Raw genomic sequence first — 15,908 nt, forward strand, 5'->3', positions numbered from 1 at the left:
TGAATGACGTAGGAGATAGAGTATAGGCCCTATTACACCAACAGATCTGACGACTATTATCGATTATCTGCCAAAGATTTAAAGCCAAACCCAGGAGTGGATTTGAAAAGAAGAGAAAACCAGTCTTTCCTTTATGACCTGATCTCTGTATATAGTCTGTTCCTGGGTTTGGCTTCAAATCTTTGGCAGATAATCTGTCGTCAGATCTATTGGTGGAATAAGGCTTTATCTCACATAGAAAACAAGATGGCGTCCTTTACTAAAGCTTACAACGACCTGGCAGATGCACACAATGATCTTGATGATACAGTGTCTGCAATGCAAACAAAAATGGTGGTTGTTGAAGACAGAAATAGACCGAGCAATGTAAAATTCAGAGGGATATCTGAAAACATTCCCAATGACCAACTATTATCTTATATTCAGCAATTTACCAAAACCCTACTTTCAGATCTAGCATTTTACGAACTTAGTATCGACAGAGCACATAGAGTGCCAAAACCCAAGTCCCTACCAGATACTATTCCACGGGATGTACTTGCTAGGTTCACATTTTTTTCAAACTAAGAAAAAATTAATGACTGTATCCTGACTACAGAAAACCTTTCCAGATCCATATGCAACCATAAAAATTGTTTGCTGATTTATCGGCAGCCACGCTCCAAGCACGCAAAGAGTTGGGCCCATGAACCCAAGCACTCCATCAGAGCTCAGTACCTTATCAATGGGGCTATCCCACCAAATTACTAGTGCAATGTAAAGAGACTACCCACGTCATCAAAAAAGGGGCAGAAGGCCTTGAGTTCCTAAAATCTTGGGACATACCGCAAACAGACGAACTTCAACAAGGCCTGGCGAAAATGTTCTCTCTTAAGAGAATGGACCCTGAGTGACATGTGCAAGGCCGCAAAAAGCCTGGTTAAGTGTGTGTCATCTAAGCAGGTGCGAGTTGGCACTTACACTGTCTTATGGTAACTAAAATTCTCTGTATTAGCCTCACATGTGGCTCCTAGTAGTAATCAATTTTCTACTAATGTTATTTATTTAATCTAACTTTATTTTTACATTATATATGTTTCTTATTAGCCTTTCTTATGCTAATATTACTAGTGGGAATAAAAAAGATCATACATTTTAGATTTTTTTTTTTTAAATGGGTCTGAATCTCATTTTACTTAATGGAAGCAGACTTGAATTCAAGTGATCTATGCTATGGAGAGAAGTTTCATATCATTAGAGATGTAACAGGCATCTCACCACTAGAAAACCCACAATTTGCTCTGCTACTAAAGTACATGAAGAACATACCCCCCACGGTTCAGACTGTTATGATTCATATCCTGATGTCCACCAAACTGCTTATCACTAGACATTGGAAAACGCCACATACTCCCCAAGTCTCTAAGGTTTTAGTCCTGGTCAACTCCACTGCCGGTCATGAACAAATATAAGTCTGCTTGGTCATGCTGGCTGAATAGCCAACATTACTCAATTTAAGTCTTCTATCCACCATGTAAAGCCGACAATTGTTAACCAATGTATACAACTTTTGTTCAGTTTTCGTACAGTTTCTGTTAAATTTTTCTATGGTTTTCATTTTTTGTTTAACCGTATTCTTGATTCTTCTAAATGAGTTATGCCATTTGTATAACTATGTTCAAAACTAGAATGTTTATTTCCGTGTACCTGTTGTTAAATATTTTGAAAAAAATGTAATAAAAACTTTGCGCATCTTTATTTGCAGCCGACAACATTACGACACCCACCCACTTTTCCCTGCTGTTTCCAAAGTGGGAACATAGCTTACAAGTGGCAATTTAAGTTCTGTTCTGTAAGTTTATTGATTTATTTATTTACTTATTTTCCCAAATTTTAAACTGAAACTATCACCAGGTTAGACAGAAAGAAGAAAAGCACAGTGGCTTAGAGGTTACTTTATGTTTACTATTTTATTTTTTTTTAACAAAAGCTAAACAAATATTTAAAAGAACTGGAATACATGGATCAGTCCGGGATGATCAAATATTATGATGAAAGAGGAGAATTTAATACAATATTTCGTATTTATAATTGGAAATTAATAGAAAATAAATACGCCAATTATATATTTGTGGGCTCCTTTACACCCTGGGCCCCACCAGATAAGCAGCTTTTCATCAATAGAAGCAGGATATTCTGGAAGAATAACAAGGTAACAAAAGATCAAAGCAGATCAGAAGTGAATTAAATTGTTTTACTCTTATTTTTTGTATTTCACAGGTGTGCCACAGCAGAGCTGGACTGGCCATCTGACAGTTCTGGCAAATGCCAGATGGGCCTGTGCTCTCTGTGGGCCACTCTCTACCTTACAACCAGTAAATCAAGTATTTTTTTTATATTTTTTATAAATCATGGCACAAAGGCTTATTAAAAGATCTTGAGCAGAGCCAATCAGCAACTAAAAACTTAGGGACCTTTGCATGAGAAAGAATATGAGGTAATGAGGAGTCTGTAAGGAAGCTTTGCTAAAGTCTAAATGTCAACATTAGAGATGAGCGAACCGGGTTCGGGTTCGAATCGATCCGAACCCGAACGATCGGCATTTGATTAGTGGGGGCTGCTAAACTTAGATAAAGCTCTAAGTTTGTCTGGAAAACGTGGATACAGCCAATGACTATATCCATGTTTTTCACATAGCCTTAGGGCTTTATCCAAGTTCAGCAGCCACCGCTAGTCAAATGCCGAAAGTTCGGGTTCAGATCGAATTGAGCATACTCATCTCTAGTCAACATTTTAACACCTTAACAACGGCAGGTGTGCATGTACGCCCCAGCCACCTGGGCCTTAACACAAATGTACAAGTTACAAGACTCACAATAGGGCCATTTTAAATATACTTATTTGCAAAAAAAAAAAAGACTGTATTCATAGTGACCTGTAGAACAAAGATATCATGTAAGCTTTACGGTAAAGTGCATTATGTGAACACGGAATCCCCCCAAATTTTGCGAAATTGCCTTTTTTGTCCCAAATTCACCCCATAAATAATATTTTGGGAGTTTCGTAATTAATTTTATGATAGATTGAAGGATGCCATTACAAGGTACACCTGTTCCTGAAAAAAATAAGCCCTTACATGATTCTGTAGATAAAAGAGTTATAGCTCTTAGAATGCGAGGAGGAAAAAAATGAAAACTCAAAAATGAAAATTGGCGTGGTCCTTAAGGCCATTTTAGGCTTCATCCTTAAGGGGTTAAGCCAACATTCTAAACCTACATTCTATGTAAACATTCCAAACCTAAATTGTAAGTCAACATTCTATGACAGCAGTGTATGTCAGAATGTTGACATAAAACTTTGGTTTACAATGTAGACATATAATGTAGGTTTACAAAATTCTATGTCAACATTACAAGTCAAAATTCTAATGTAGTCATTTGAGCTGGTGGGGTAGTTGGTGTGCCAGGGCTGATTTTTATATATATTTTTTTTTGTCCCAGTCCGACCCTGTGCCACAGTATGCGTCTGAGCACTTTTTCGACAGCACAGAGGCCCTAAAACAAACCCTTAGGATGGGTTCACACTGCGTTTTTGTAATCAGTTTTTTTCATCCGTTTTTTTGCAAAAAACAGATGCATTTGTATGCATCCGTTTTGACTCGTTTTTCCATTGACTGCCAGTGTAAAAAAAAAAAAAACGGATCAAAACGGATCCTTTTTTTTGACAGACACAAAAACGTAGCTGACACTACTTTTGTGTCCGCTAAAAATGCATGTTTTTTTTCATTCGATTTTCATCCGTTTTTTTTTTGCAAAAAACAGATGAAAAAAACGCAGTGTGAACCCAGCCTTACCAAAAAAAGTTTTCAAATCTAAAGGTATACAAGTGAAAGTTCTTTTAAAGGGTTGTCCGATGAGAAGAAGATGGCTAAAGCTTTCTGCTCACTTTCTGAAATCCCACTTAAACCCACGTCTCCAACGTAAACTTTTCTGAGATTTTGGAGGTGGAGATATGTAGTAATCATCATGTGCAGGTGAAACTACGCCCAGGTTACATAGTTGCATAGTTTATACGGTTGAAGAAAGACACATGTCCATCAAGTTCAACCAAGGAGGTGCAATGTCAAATAGCTGCACAGTGTGTCTGACACTGTGCAGCTATTGGACATCACATGCAGGCGTAGTCTGGCCCGCATACAATAACTGTGACTTAGCCCCTTTCCTCCATGTCTTACATTTTCTATTTTCCAGACAAGCCTTTTTACCTCCTACTTGGTGTAACGATTAGTTACACTAAGTGCCTATTGCTGCAGATATGGTTCCCTGAACCGCTGTATACAGCTCCTGCAGCAGCCGCGGCACGTACTGGCCGATGCTGAAACCAGAGCTGTATAACTGAAAAAAAGCACTTTAATGCCCCAGGCACATGACAGGCAGCGGCGGGGAACTAGTCATCTGGGCGGCTCCCCGCCCATGTCTAGTCTCCGAGGGATGATTGACAGGCAGAGCGTCCAGTAACGGACCACTCTGCCTCTCATTCATCCCCTTTGAGCGCGCTGACGGACAGCGTGTGGTGACTAGACACGGGCTCAGAGCAGCCCAGATGACTACCTCCCAGTCATTGCCTGTCATGCACCCGGGGAATTAACCCCTTAACGACACAGGTATATTTAAACGTATATTTACACCCTGTGGCCGCCTCGGGGAGTTTAGAGGGGGGCCGCGCAGCGACCCCGCCCTGAACCGCAGTGGTCGCGGGTACCGCATGTAGCCCAGGACTGCTGCTATTAGCGGGCACATTCCGATTGCTGTGCCTGCTAATCAAGTAAGTTGACAGCTGCATCTGATTACTTATGCAGCCCGATCGGTGGTGGTATAGTGGCAGAGATCGCCCCCCCGGGACATTTTCCCGGAGGAGCGATCTTCATGTATCCTGCCGGTTGGGGTCTGCGCCATAATGGCACTGATCCAGACTTGGCACTCAGTTGCTTCCAGCTGCAGCAGCCGAAAGCAATCGAGCGCCTTTCTCATTGATCTATGCTATATTACTATACAGCAAAGATCTCAATGAGAGATCAGTGTGCTTATACTAGAAGTCCCCCAGGGGGATTCTAGTATAAGTGTAGAAGAAAAGACAAAAGTGGTATTATAAGTAAAAAAAAAAAAAACTCCCCTAATAAAAGTTTGAATCACCCCCCTTTTCCCATGTTATAAATAAAAATAAATAAATAAATAAACAAACATGTTTGGTATTGCCGCGTGCGTAATCGCCCAAATGATTAATTTATCACATTCCTGATCTCGCACGGTTATCGGCGTAAGCGCAAAAAAATCCCAAAGTGCAAAATTGTGCATTTTTGGTTGCATCAAATCCAGAAAAATTGTAATAAAAAGCGATCAAAAAGTTACATATGTGCAATCAAGGTCCCAATAGAAAGAACACATCATGGCGCAAAAAATGACACCTCACACATCCCCATACACCAAAGGATAAAAGCGCTATAAGCCTGGGAATAGAGAGATTTTAAGGGACATATATTTGTTAACAATCATTTGAATTTTTTTACAAGCCATCTTATACTATAAAAGTTATACATGTTACATATATTTTTAATCGTAACGACTTAAGGAACATATATAACAAGTCAGTTTTACCCCAGGGTGAACGGCGCAAAAACAAATACCCCCCAAGAAAACAAAATGTGTTTTGTTTTTTTCAATTTCACCACACATTAAATTTTTTGGGGGGTTTTGCAGTCTACTTTATGAAAAAATTCAGTCTGTCATTGCAAAGTACAATTAGTGGCGCAAAAAATATGGGCTTGTGTGAGTTTCTAGGTGAAAAAAATGCAAGTGCTTTTTTAAGCACAAGGAGGAAATAAAACAAAGTGCAAAAATTCAAGTTGGCTCTGTCCTTATACAGGGTTATACAGCTCCTGCTGCAGCCACGTGGGTACGTGCCGTGGCTTCTGCAGGAGCTGTATACAGCGGTTCAGGGAACCATATCATCCCGATTGGGCCTTTAAAGATCTCTCTTGGAAATCTGCTACAGGTAAATTAAGCTAACACCATTCACAATTTTAATGGGCCATCAATAGTTTTGACTGGGAGACCCCTTTTGAGAAAGAAATATATAATAAATTAGCAAACTAAAGAAAATAAATAATTTAAGTAAAGGAAATATCATTGTTTTTAACAGATACCAAGATCTCAATGTTCAGAGTATTGTCCACCTGGCAGCAGAAAGCTCAAGAATGAAAAGAAGCCGATCTGCTGTTATGACTGTGTAATGTGTCCTGATGGAGAAATATCAAACACCACTGGTAATTTCAGAAATGTCTTCGAATGTAAATAAATAAATAAATTAAAACAAACATTATTTACTTTATTTTCATCAGGTTTATGGTCTGTATATTGAGTCAAAACCAGGAATTGGGTTGACGAAGGCAAACAATAATGAAAAGATTTGTACAGTTTCAGTGTTTTAAACCCAATCCTGATTTTGGTTAAAATAATACTGACCAAAATACTGGGCAAAATATTGTCTGTGAACATACCCTAATAGCTATATCAGTACCAAACTAAGCTCAAGTTGAAGGTCAGCACTCCGTTCAATCCTTGAGTTAAGTATCTCCATAGGACTTTGCTTCCTAACTAGAGATGAGCGAATAGTGAAATATTCGATTCGATTAGATTCAATTCGATTAGCTCCCGATATTGAACTATTCGAATATTCAAATATTGAATCCCATTATAGTCTATGGGAGAAAAATCCTTGGGACCTGGAAATCAAGATTCGACGAATTGGAGGTCACCAAGTCCAAGACATCTTTAGAAAGTGATGCAAACACCTCTGGAATGCATCTGGGAAAGCAGGGAATCAGTATTACAGGGCACGGTATTACCGGGGTTAGCGATCCCCGGCAATAATGCCGATTCCTGTAATAGTTAATATTTATTTAATAAAATAAAGTTTTTCTTAAAAAGTTATTTTCGTTGTTCAATAGGTTAATTAAAATGAATCCATGCTTTTGCAATTAAATATACTGTTAATAAAAAAAAATATATATAAAAATAAATATGTATATTTTTTTATTTATTTACAGTATATTTAATTGCAAAAGTATGTATTCGTTTTAATTAAGCTATTGAACAACGGAAATAAGTTTATTCGAACAAAAATGTGTTTTATTAATAAAATATCAACTACTACAGGAAGCTCTATTGCCGCCAATTCCTATTGCCGGTAATACAACTGAATGTACTAAATAATACTTTACTTAAAACAGCAAATGTTTCCTCTAATGATGCTATTTTTTTTAAATCACAATAGCAACATTAGAAGAAACATTTAGATTTATATGTCCGCTCAGCTGATTGGCTGAGCGAACATATAAAGAGCTGATCCCGTCACACTAAGCTCAGTGTGCTGGGGACCGGCGAAGAGAGAAGATAAAAGAGAGAAGATAGAACACATCGGAGGGTTAGTAGAAGCTCCCCCCCCCCCTACTGCACTACACCCATCCCAGCAAGGAAAGAGGGTCACTTAACTCCTTCCTTGCTGGTATGGGTGCAGCCTGACATCAGTCTGGCCCCTAAGGGGTTAAGTGGGGACCCTTATGTAACCCCCTGGGGCCAGATTGTTCAGTATGGCACCCATTGGGTGCCACACTGTAAGCAGCGATCTGTAAAGATGCTGCATACTGTAAGGTGCACAACACCGCTCACAATGATGGGTATTGTGCTCCTGTTTGTGTGTTTTTTTGTGTGTTGCTCCCTTTTTGTTTTTCAGATAGCAGTATCATGTGGATTACGGCGGATTCGATGGACTACATCGAAGACCAGCGGTTGTTGGGATTTTTTTCTTTAAATAAAATGGTCAACAAGGGGTGTGGGGGTGTTTTTATTTGAATAAAAAATATTTTTCACTTGTGTCTTGTCTTTATTTCTTTACTATATAGACTTAGTAGTGGAAGCCGTCTTATAGACGGAATCCATTACTAAGTCAGGTCTTAGTGTTAGCCGGTATAAAATGGCTAACACTACCCCCCCCCCATTATTACCCCAGTACCCAATGTCACCAGGGAAGAGCCAGGTGCCAGTGGGCCTGGAGCATCAAAATTGGCGCTCCTGGACTGGGCGGCAGCAGGCTGGTAATTTTAAGGTTGGGGAGGGCCAAAAACAGTGGCACTTCCCACCCTGGTGTTACTAGGCTGCTGTTGCTTGGTTTTTAACCCGGCTGGTTGTGAAAATAGGGGGAACCCTATGTGTGTTTTTTTAATTATTTATTTATAAAAAAAAAAAGGGGGGGGTAGGGTTCGTCCTATTTTCATAACCAGCCGGGTTAAAAACCAAGCAACAGCAGCTTATGATGTGCTCCCACATAGAAATAATGTCCCCTGCTGTGCACCTGATACAATAATGCCCCCTGCTTTGCCCCCTTATGCTGATAATGCTTCCTGTGGTGCCCCTACATAGCAATAATGTCCCCTAATGTGCCCTCCATATAGTAATAATGTCCCCTAATGTGCCCTCCATATAGTAATAATGCCTCCAGTGCTGAGCCAAAATGAAGGAATTCCAAGAAGGCGTCTGTCAATCGGGATGTTGGGGGAACACAGCCTAAGGCCATATTCAGACGTCCCGTAATTTACAGATCCGTATTTCCATATTCGAGTTAGTGCACATTGATGTCTATTAGGCTATTCACACAATCAGTAGATTACAATGATCCTCTCATAGAAATCAATGGGATCCGCTATTTTTTTACAGATTGTAACCTGAGGCCCTCCAGTATTAGAGGGCAGAAACGCGTTTCCACCATTAAAATTGTTGGAATCATTACTGATGACTCCAGGTTTACTACCGCTAATGCACACAATCCAAGCGGTTTGTTTGCTTCCATCCTGTTATATCACCTGTGCCATCTTCAAGGGAGGTATCTTTCCCTTGTTATAGTAAAGTAAACCAGAAATGGCAAAGTAAAATGGCTGACAAACAATTATGTCACATATTTTTTGGTGGTTGGGCATACTGGTGCTATTTTTTTTTCAAAACTACTCAACTTTATTATTGGTATTGTGCAGTCAGTAAAAAAATGGATTTACGGAAATACGGTTGCAATATGGATACAATACGGGTGCCAAATCCGTAATTTTTAGCAGATTGTGCGGAAGGACTTTACGGACTTGAAAACAATACTGAACGTGTGAATAAGGCTTAACTTTATTTTACAAACAAATATTGACAGTGTTGTGGTCAAATTTACTTTTGCCAAAAGTAAATTTAAATTTTTTTAACATGTTAATATTCACACGTTATTGTTTCTTTCCAGATAGTGAAAATTGTTTAAAGTGTTTGGATACTGAATGGTCTAGCAGTAAAAGAGATCAATGTTTTCCCAAACTTGAAGACTTCCTCGCCTTCTCCGATGGACTCTCCATAGCTCTATCCTCCATTGCTGTTCTGTTCTGGACAATATCTATTCTGATATTAGGGGTTTTTATGTCACATAAAGATTCCCCCATTGTGAAGGCAAATAACAAGACCCTGAGCTTCATCCTCCTCATCTCGCTGTCATTGTGCTTCCTGTGTGTCTTCTTATTTATTGGTCGTCCTGTCGATAGAACCTGCAAATTACGACAAATAGTTTTTGGCATCATCTTCTCCATCTCGGTATCTTCTGTTTTGGCCAAAACCATCATGGTCTATATGGCTTTTAGAATATCCAGACCTGGAAATCGATGGAAAAAACTGATTGGGGTAAAAGTGTCCAACTCTATAGTTGTGGTGGCCTCATCCATTGAGGTTATTCTCAGCATTATTTGGCTGTACTTTTCTCCCCCATACCTGGAGCAGGACACCCATTCCTATCACAGGAAAGTCATCATTCAGTGCAATGAAGGGTCTCAAGTTGGTTTCTTTGCTGTTCTAGGTTACTTATTTGTCCTGGCAGCTGTTAGTTTTACTGTAGCTTATTTGGCCAGAACATTACCAGATCGTTTTAATGAAGCCAAGTACATCACATTCAGTATGCTGGTGTTCTGTAGTGTCTGGATTACTATGGTCCCTTCCTATCTGAGCACCAAAGGAAAAAACATGGTGGCCGTAGAAATTTTCTCCATCTTGGCTTCAAGTGCTGGACTTTTAGGCTTTATATTTTTCCCTAAATGTTATATTATTGTGATCAAGCCTCAATTAAATACAAAAATGCGTATACATATAGGACAATAAACAGACTAAGGAGTCAACATATGTAAAAAATATTCTAAAACAAAGAAAAGTATGTCTTCCTTTTTAGGTACATTCTTTCTATTAAATAATAATAATTAAACTACTCATATTATTAAAATAATTGAAACTCTTTTTGAGAAAAGGTGGATTTTGCATACCTTCTGAGCAGACATTAACCCTCTGTATTGTAATTAGGCATGAGCGAATTTACTGTAGGAACAAAGGGGCATTCTGCTCATTAATCTGTGGGACTCTGAAGTGCTCTCCACTCCATGCCGCTCCTCCCCAGGTGCTGGGAAAAAATGGATCCCAGCCTGGGAAACTTCACCTAGTTTTCCAGGACTGTATCCATCCTTTTTACAGTACCTTGGACGGAGCAAATTTCAAAGCCCCGCAGCCCTGGTGTCCTAAAAAGAACAACTCTGTAGTCCCGTATATCCAGGAAATTGGTCCCGCCTTTTTCTTTGGGAAGCATTAGGTCATTAAGGGCAATTGGAGGGGTTTTCCCTATCCCATTTGAATTTTTTACAGCTTGAGTTCAGTCGTCTCCTAACAGAAAGTTTAGGAAGTAGGGGGACAGTTTGTAAGGCATATAATAATTTAGAAAAGCTGCACATTTTAATCAAACGGCAGCGGCCTCCAAACAAAAGAAGTTCAGGCCAACAATGCAATTCAGATTGGATACCAGTGATTAAGGGGGATAATTTTAAGCATGGAGGGACAGTTTTTTGTTTTTTCAATGTTAATACTTTTAATATAATTTTTTTTAGAAAGTTATTAGATGCCTGGGATTTAGGGAGAAGAAGGATTTCCAATTTAGATATATTAAATCTATATCCAAAGTATCTCTGGAAGTACTCCAAAGCATCAAGCACCAATAAAAGTGCTGAAACCGGGTTCCTCTTTGAAAAAAATGATACTGTCTGCAAAAGGAACCATACAAACCTATTGCTGACCTACCTGGATACCCTGTACCACCTGGGGAGAGTTTAGATACCAAACTAAAGACTTGAGGGCTAAGTCAAATAATATTGGAGAAATTGGACACTAATGGCATGTACAGTATATTTGCAGAGGTGGATGATAGGAGTAGATTCTTGCTTTAGGAGAGGCATAAATAAAAACACTCACAATACCCACAGGTAAAAGCACAGACCCCTAATCATCTCCAAATGACATTATCAAACACTTTTTTCACCTCAAGTGTTAGCAAAGAAGGGACCTGTTCTGGTAGTGGTCTGTGCTGAACCCTATTGAGCACCATAAGCGATGTTCTTAAGTTAGTGTCAGCGGATATACCCCACCAAACTGCTGAGAGACTTTCTTTTTCAGTCCAGAGAGATAGGCAATGATATGTCCTCTAAGAGCAACCTTAGCTGCATCCCAGAAAACTGTGGGGCATTCGTAGAGGAGAAGCCTTATCACCAATGTCTCAGAATTTAAGAAAAAGATTCATGCATGTAAAGCATTGTTGGAAAATATCAGATATTGTTGGTCCCACTAGGAAACACTTCACTTCTTCAATAGGCCCTTCTAGATTCTAGACTTTTAAATGCAGTAAAGGGCAAAAAAAAAAAAAAATCATATTTTCTTGAAAAGCAAATTGCCTATCCGCAGGATGAAAAAGTCTGGAGGCATCCACCATCCTGTTACTTTCCAACAACAGAGATAACAAGAGTTTAGCGTGATTGAATGAAAGTTTTGCTTTTGGGTAGCGGGGATTGTAGGAACGATGTATCTTCTAAGAGGTCGACAACAGCATTAAAGTAACCCCCTTCTACTTTAAAGGGGTTATCCAGCGCTACAAAAACATGGCCACTTTCCCCCCCTACTGTTGTCTCCAGTTCAGGTGCGGTTTGCAATTAAGCTCCATTTATTTCAATGGAACTGAGTTTCGAACCCCCACCCAAACTGGAGACAACAGTAGGGGGAAAGTGGGCATGAGTTTGTAGCGCTGGATAATCCCTTTAACTGCAGTTTGTCAATCAATAGTTCGGACTGAAGAGAATGTGGTTTGATTCGTCTGTGGGCCGTAAACATTGTAAACACACAAAAACACAGGAAAAATGCAACAGCTCACCGCAATGGCAAAATACAGACCCCTACAGACATGAAAATAGTTAAAATGCCCGGAGCATAGGCGTATTAGATGCCATGGGGAGGCCAGAATACAGTGTTGGGACCATCCCGAGCATGAGGCCACCTCATCGTGGTGGGAAGGTTTTCACTGTTTGCAAATGGTAACCAAGAGCCTCATTATTATTGCGGGGGGGCTGCTTTTAACTATTTTCATGTCTGTAGTGGGTCTGTATCTTGCAATTGCGTTGAGCTGTTGCATTTTTCTGTGTTTTTGTGTGTTTGCAATTTCAGCAAGAGCAACGTGCTCCTGTCTAGTGTGAATGGTGTGCTAGGAGAGCTGACTAAACTTGTCTTTTTTTCCGTAGACATTGTACACACTAACCACTCCACGAGGAGTGTCAAATGATACGATATCCAAGCCACCTAGCTGATCAGAGGTAGAATGAATCAGCTTACAGAAAAAGTTCTTACGGATAAGTGTTAAGACTAGAGATGAGAGAATTTACAGTAATAAGGCAAAGATATCTGCTCATCAACCTGCTGCCTTTAAACTCACTTCCGCTCCGTGCTTCTCCTCCCCGATTGCAGGGCCATATTAACAGCTGCTGCTGCTGCCCTAGGCACTAAACTTTAAGACACCTCACCACAAGAATGGTAGATTGATAGGTAATATCTCCAGGAGTCATATTTAACACCGCCATACCAGACGTGACCAATACTGGCTGGATAACACCATCATACCAATCTCCCTAACTCTACTCTGCTCCCCCCCCCCCCCCAAAAAAAAAAAAAAAACAGATTTACTGGCAAGTCGTAAAGGGAGGTGGGAGACTACAAAAAATACAAACCAAAAAAAAAAAGGTGATTTCTTTCCCCTGCTCCCTGGTGCTGCCCCCTGCAAGGTGCTGCCCTAGGCACCGGACCACCGGTGCCTAGTGGTAAATACGTCCCTGCCCGGTTGCTGAAAAAAGCTGGATCCAGTCCTGGGAAACTAGTAGAGGTTTCCTAAGACTGGATCCAGCTTTTCCCAGCAACCGGGGAGGAGTGGCAGTGAGTTAAAAGGCAGCAGGCTCATGAGAGGATTGCAGACATAACAAAGAGCTTTGCTTTGTGAGGGTATATGCACACTGATGTCTCTGATAATTCGCCACCCTCGCTTCCATCTGAAGATCCGCTCGTCACATAGGCTCCATTCTAAGCCCGCAATGTAAATTGTTTTGGGGGACAGAAAAATCAACCTGACCATAGGATGGACTCTGTGGGACAGGCAGAAAGCCAAGTGGTAGCACGCGAGGATGAGAGGCGGAATCTGTGTGGAGTTATCAACAACATTTACTCAGTGTGCATATACCCTTATTACTGTAAAAACGCTCATCACTAATCAAGACCCCAACTTTACAGCTGCAGGATTGACCTCAAAATACCATCCCCACCCAAGATTTTCTTATTCTGTGAAAATCTTTCACTCACAGGTGCATGTCCTGTAATAAAGCTATGTCAGCTTTAAGTTTGCTGAGGTGGAGGAGAATCAGTATTCGCTCTTCCGGGGAAGCCCCAAAGCCCCAAAGAAGCAGACATTTCCTAGATGTGAAAGAGAACATGTTAACATCAGTACATGAAGAATAATATGACAGTAAAAACCTCAAACATACTTTGCGCCCACGGCTTAGGGTAACAGGACCTCTCAGGTCTTCCTAAGTAATAAAACACTCTCTTCCCAGAGAACCTGCTGATATGCCGCAGTAGCTGTGTATGTCAGTAGTAGATAGCCATTACTTTAACCCCTCTACGCCATCGCATTGTGTGTAAAATCACTTAAATTGTCACTGTCATTAAAAAAATTTTTTTGCAGAAATCAATAGTACAGGCGATTTTAAGAAACTTTGTAATTGGGTTTTTTAGCCGAAAAATTAATTTTTATCATGAAAAACCAGTTTGAAGCTCTCCCCCCTGTCTTAATTGTTCTCCTATGGAGAGAGGGAAATAAGACACCAAAACAGGACAACAAGGAGTTAATTTACAACTACATTACCTGGCTATCTCCTCTGACAGTCAGCACTGACCTCTCTTACCTCTGAATACCGCTGTCACCCACCTCCGTGTTGTGTAATCCTTTGTTCTCTGCTCTCGCTGCCGACTCATGTCCCTCCTCCCCCTCCCCTCTCTTTAGAACAGACAGGGTTGTGTCTGATGCAACAAGTCACAATTTCCTGATATTTTGCAGTGAATGGAAAAGAGGAGGGGGGGGGGGGCTGGGAAAAGGCTTTTTAAATGCAGATAATGGCATATTTGCCTAATAAACCCAATAAACAACATTTCTTAAAATCGCCTGGACTATTGATTTCTGCAGAGAGAAAAAATACCACAGTGACTAATGTTCTTATGCAAATTACTACCATAAGAGCATTTAGGGAGTTGCTCGGGCCCCGCCCCCTGGCGTCCTGCCCACTATGCATATTTGGCTGCACAGGGGCATGCGGCTGCACAGGGAAGCAGTCCAGGCTGCTTCCCGCACATGCGTGAACCCCCTGAGCCTCCGCCGATCCTCCTGGAGGTCCCTCAGAACGTAACTGTAAGATAGACTTTATACTTACGTCTCATAATATGGCCCCATACATCCCTCACAGTTTCTAGTGTTATTTCACCTGTATTTTTCTTCTCTGCTGTTCAGAGTATTGCCAATAGGTTCTAAAACCAATGATGATAGTAATTTATTTTTTCAATATAGGAACCAGAAGAAAAGAAAGCACTATACCAGCACACCTTTGATATGCCACAAAAATTTATAATTTTATTAGAGCACAGAAAAGTGTTAAAAACATTTAAAAACATACAAACATATAGTACAATCCATGATAAGGTATACTACCAACTCTGTACAAAGCGGCAATGGTATATTGCCTATATCCCTGAATAGGGGAAACAAAACTAAATAGACTAATGCAAATTGATTTGGGGTGCAGATAAGTACATGATCCAGATATCAAATATGCATAATATACTGCTCCTTCTGGCCTTTATATTCTCATGCACTAGGGCACTTTTGCATATAGGAAGAAGACAAAGCAATACAACCTGCATCAGGTACTGTCAGTGAGGACAGAGAGGGTAGAACAGCCCAACGCGTTGCGTCCCGCAGTGCTACTTCGTCAGGGACAAAAAAACTGTTCCATGTCTTTTATATGTTCAGGATTACTTAAAGCAGGTGCCACCATGTCCCAGTGTCTCGCCACGGCCGCGCAGACCTGAAGCGTCCTCCGAACAGGAAATGGTATATGGCGCATACGCAGTGGTGTGCTGCCCCACCGCTTTGTGGACATTAAAAGAATATTATTACTCTATATTTATTTTTTATCTACATCATTTAAAGGACGGACCGAAAGAAAAAGTAAGACAGATAAAAAAGACAAAAATGAAATAGCAAACTTTTATTAAGTTTGTATTCATGACTTGGCTACATCTGATGGAATAAGATTAGAGCGTGTATTCTCCAGGAATTAGTCTCCACAATATATATAATGGCTGAGATTCTGCATGTTTAATCATTGATGGAAAATCATTCTGATATGTCAGGGAGGCCGTTTAACCTATATACAAAAAGTTTCACTGCATGAGATA

General features: G+C 40.2%; 1 protein-coding gene across 1 annotated transcript; it reads left to right on the forward strand.

Annotated features, from left to right (window-relative positions):
* Positions 1-246: 246 nt before the first annotated feature.
* On the forward strand, positions 247-10,211 carry LOC138796494 (vomeronasal type-2 receptor 26-like). The gene is made up of 4 exons (XM_069976100.1): positions 247-534; positions 1,970-2,191; positions 6,178-6,301; positions 9,313-10,211. The coding sequence occupies exons 1-4, from the start codon at positions 247-249 to the stop codon at positions 10,209-10,211; spliced, it is 1,533 nt and encodes a 510-aa protein (XP_069832201.1).
* Positions 10,212-15,908: the final 5,697 nt, after the last annotated feature.

The sequence above is a fragment of the Dendropsophus ebraccatus genome, chromosome 7, assembly GCF_027789765.1.
Source record: "Dendropsophus ebraccatus isolate aDenEbr1 chromosome 7, aDenEbr1.pat, whole genome shotgun sequence".
Taxonomy (NCBI): domain Eukaryota; kingdom Metazoa; phylum Chordata; class Amphibia; order Anura; family Hylidae; genus Dendropsophus; species Dendropsophus ebraccatus.

Excerpts from the sequence above, each read along its gene's own strand:
- LOC138796494 (XM_069976100.1), top strand. The coding sequence starts at position 247 with ATGGCGTCCTTTACTAAAGCTTACAACGACCTGGCAGATGCACACAAT. Across the intron at positions 535-1,969 it reads CAGATACTATTCCACGGGAT|CTAAACAAATATTTAAAAGA; the intron begins GTACTTGCTAGG and ends TTTTAACAAAAG. Across the intron at positions 6,302-9,312 it reads AGAAATATCAAACACCACTG|ATAGTGAAAATTGTTTAAAG; the intron begins GTAATTTCAGAA and ends GTTTCTTTCCAG.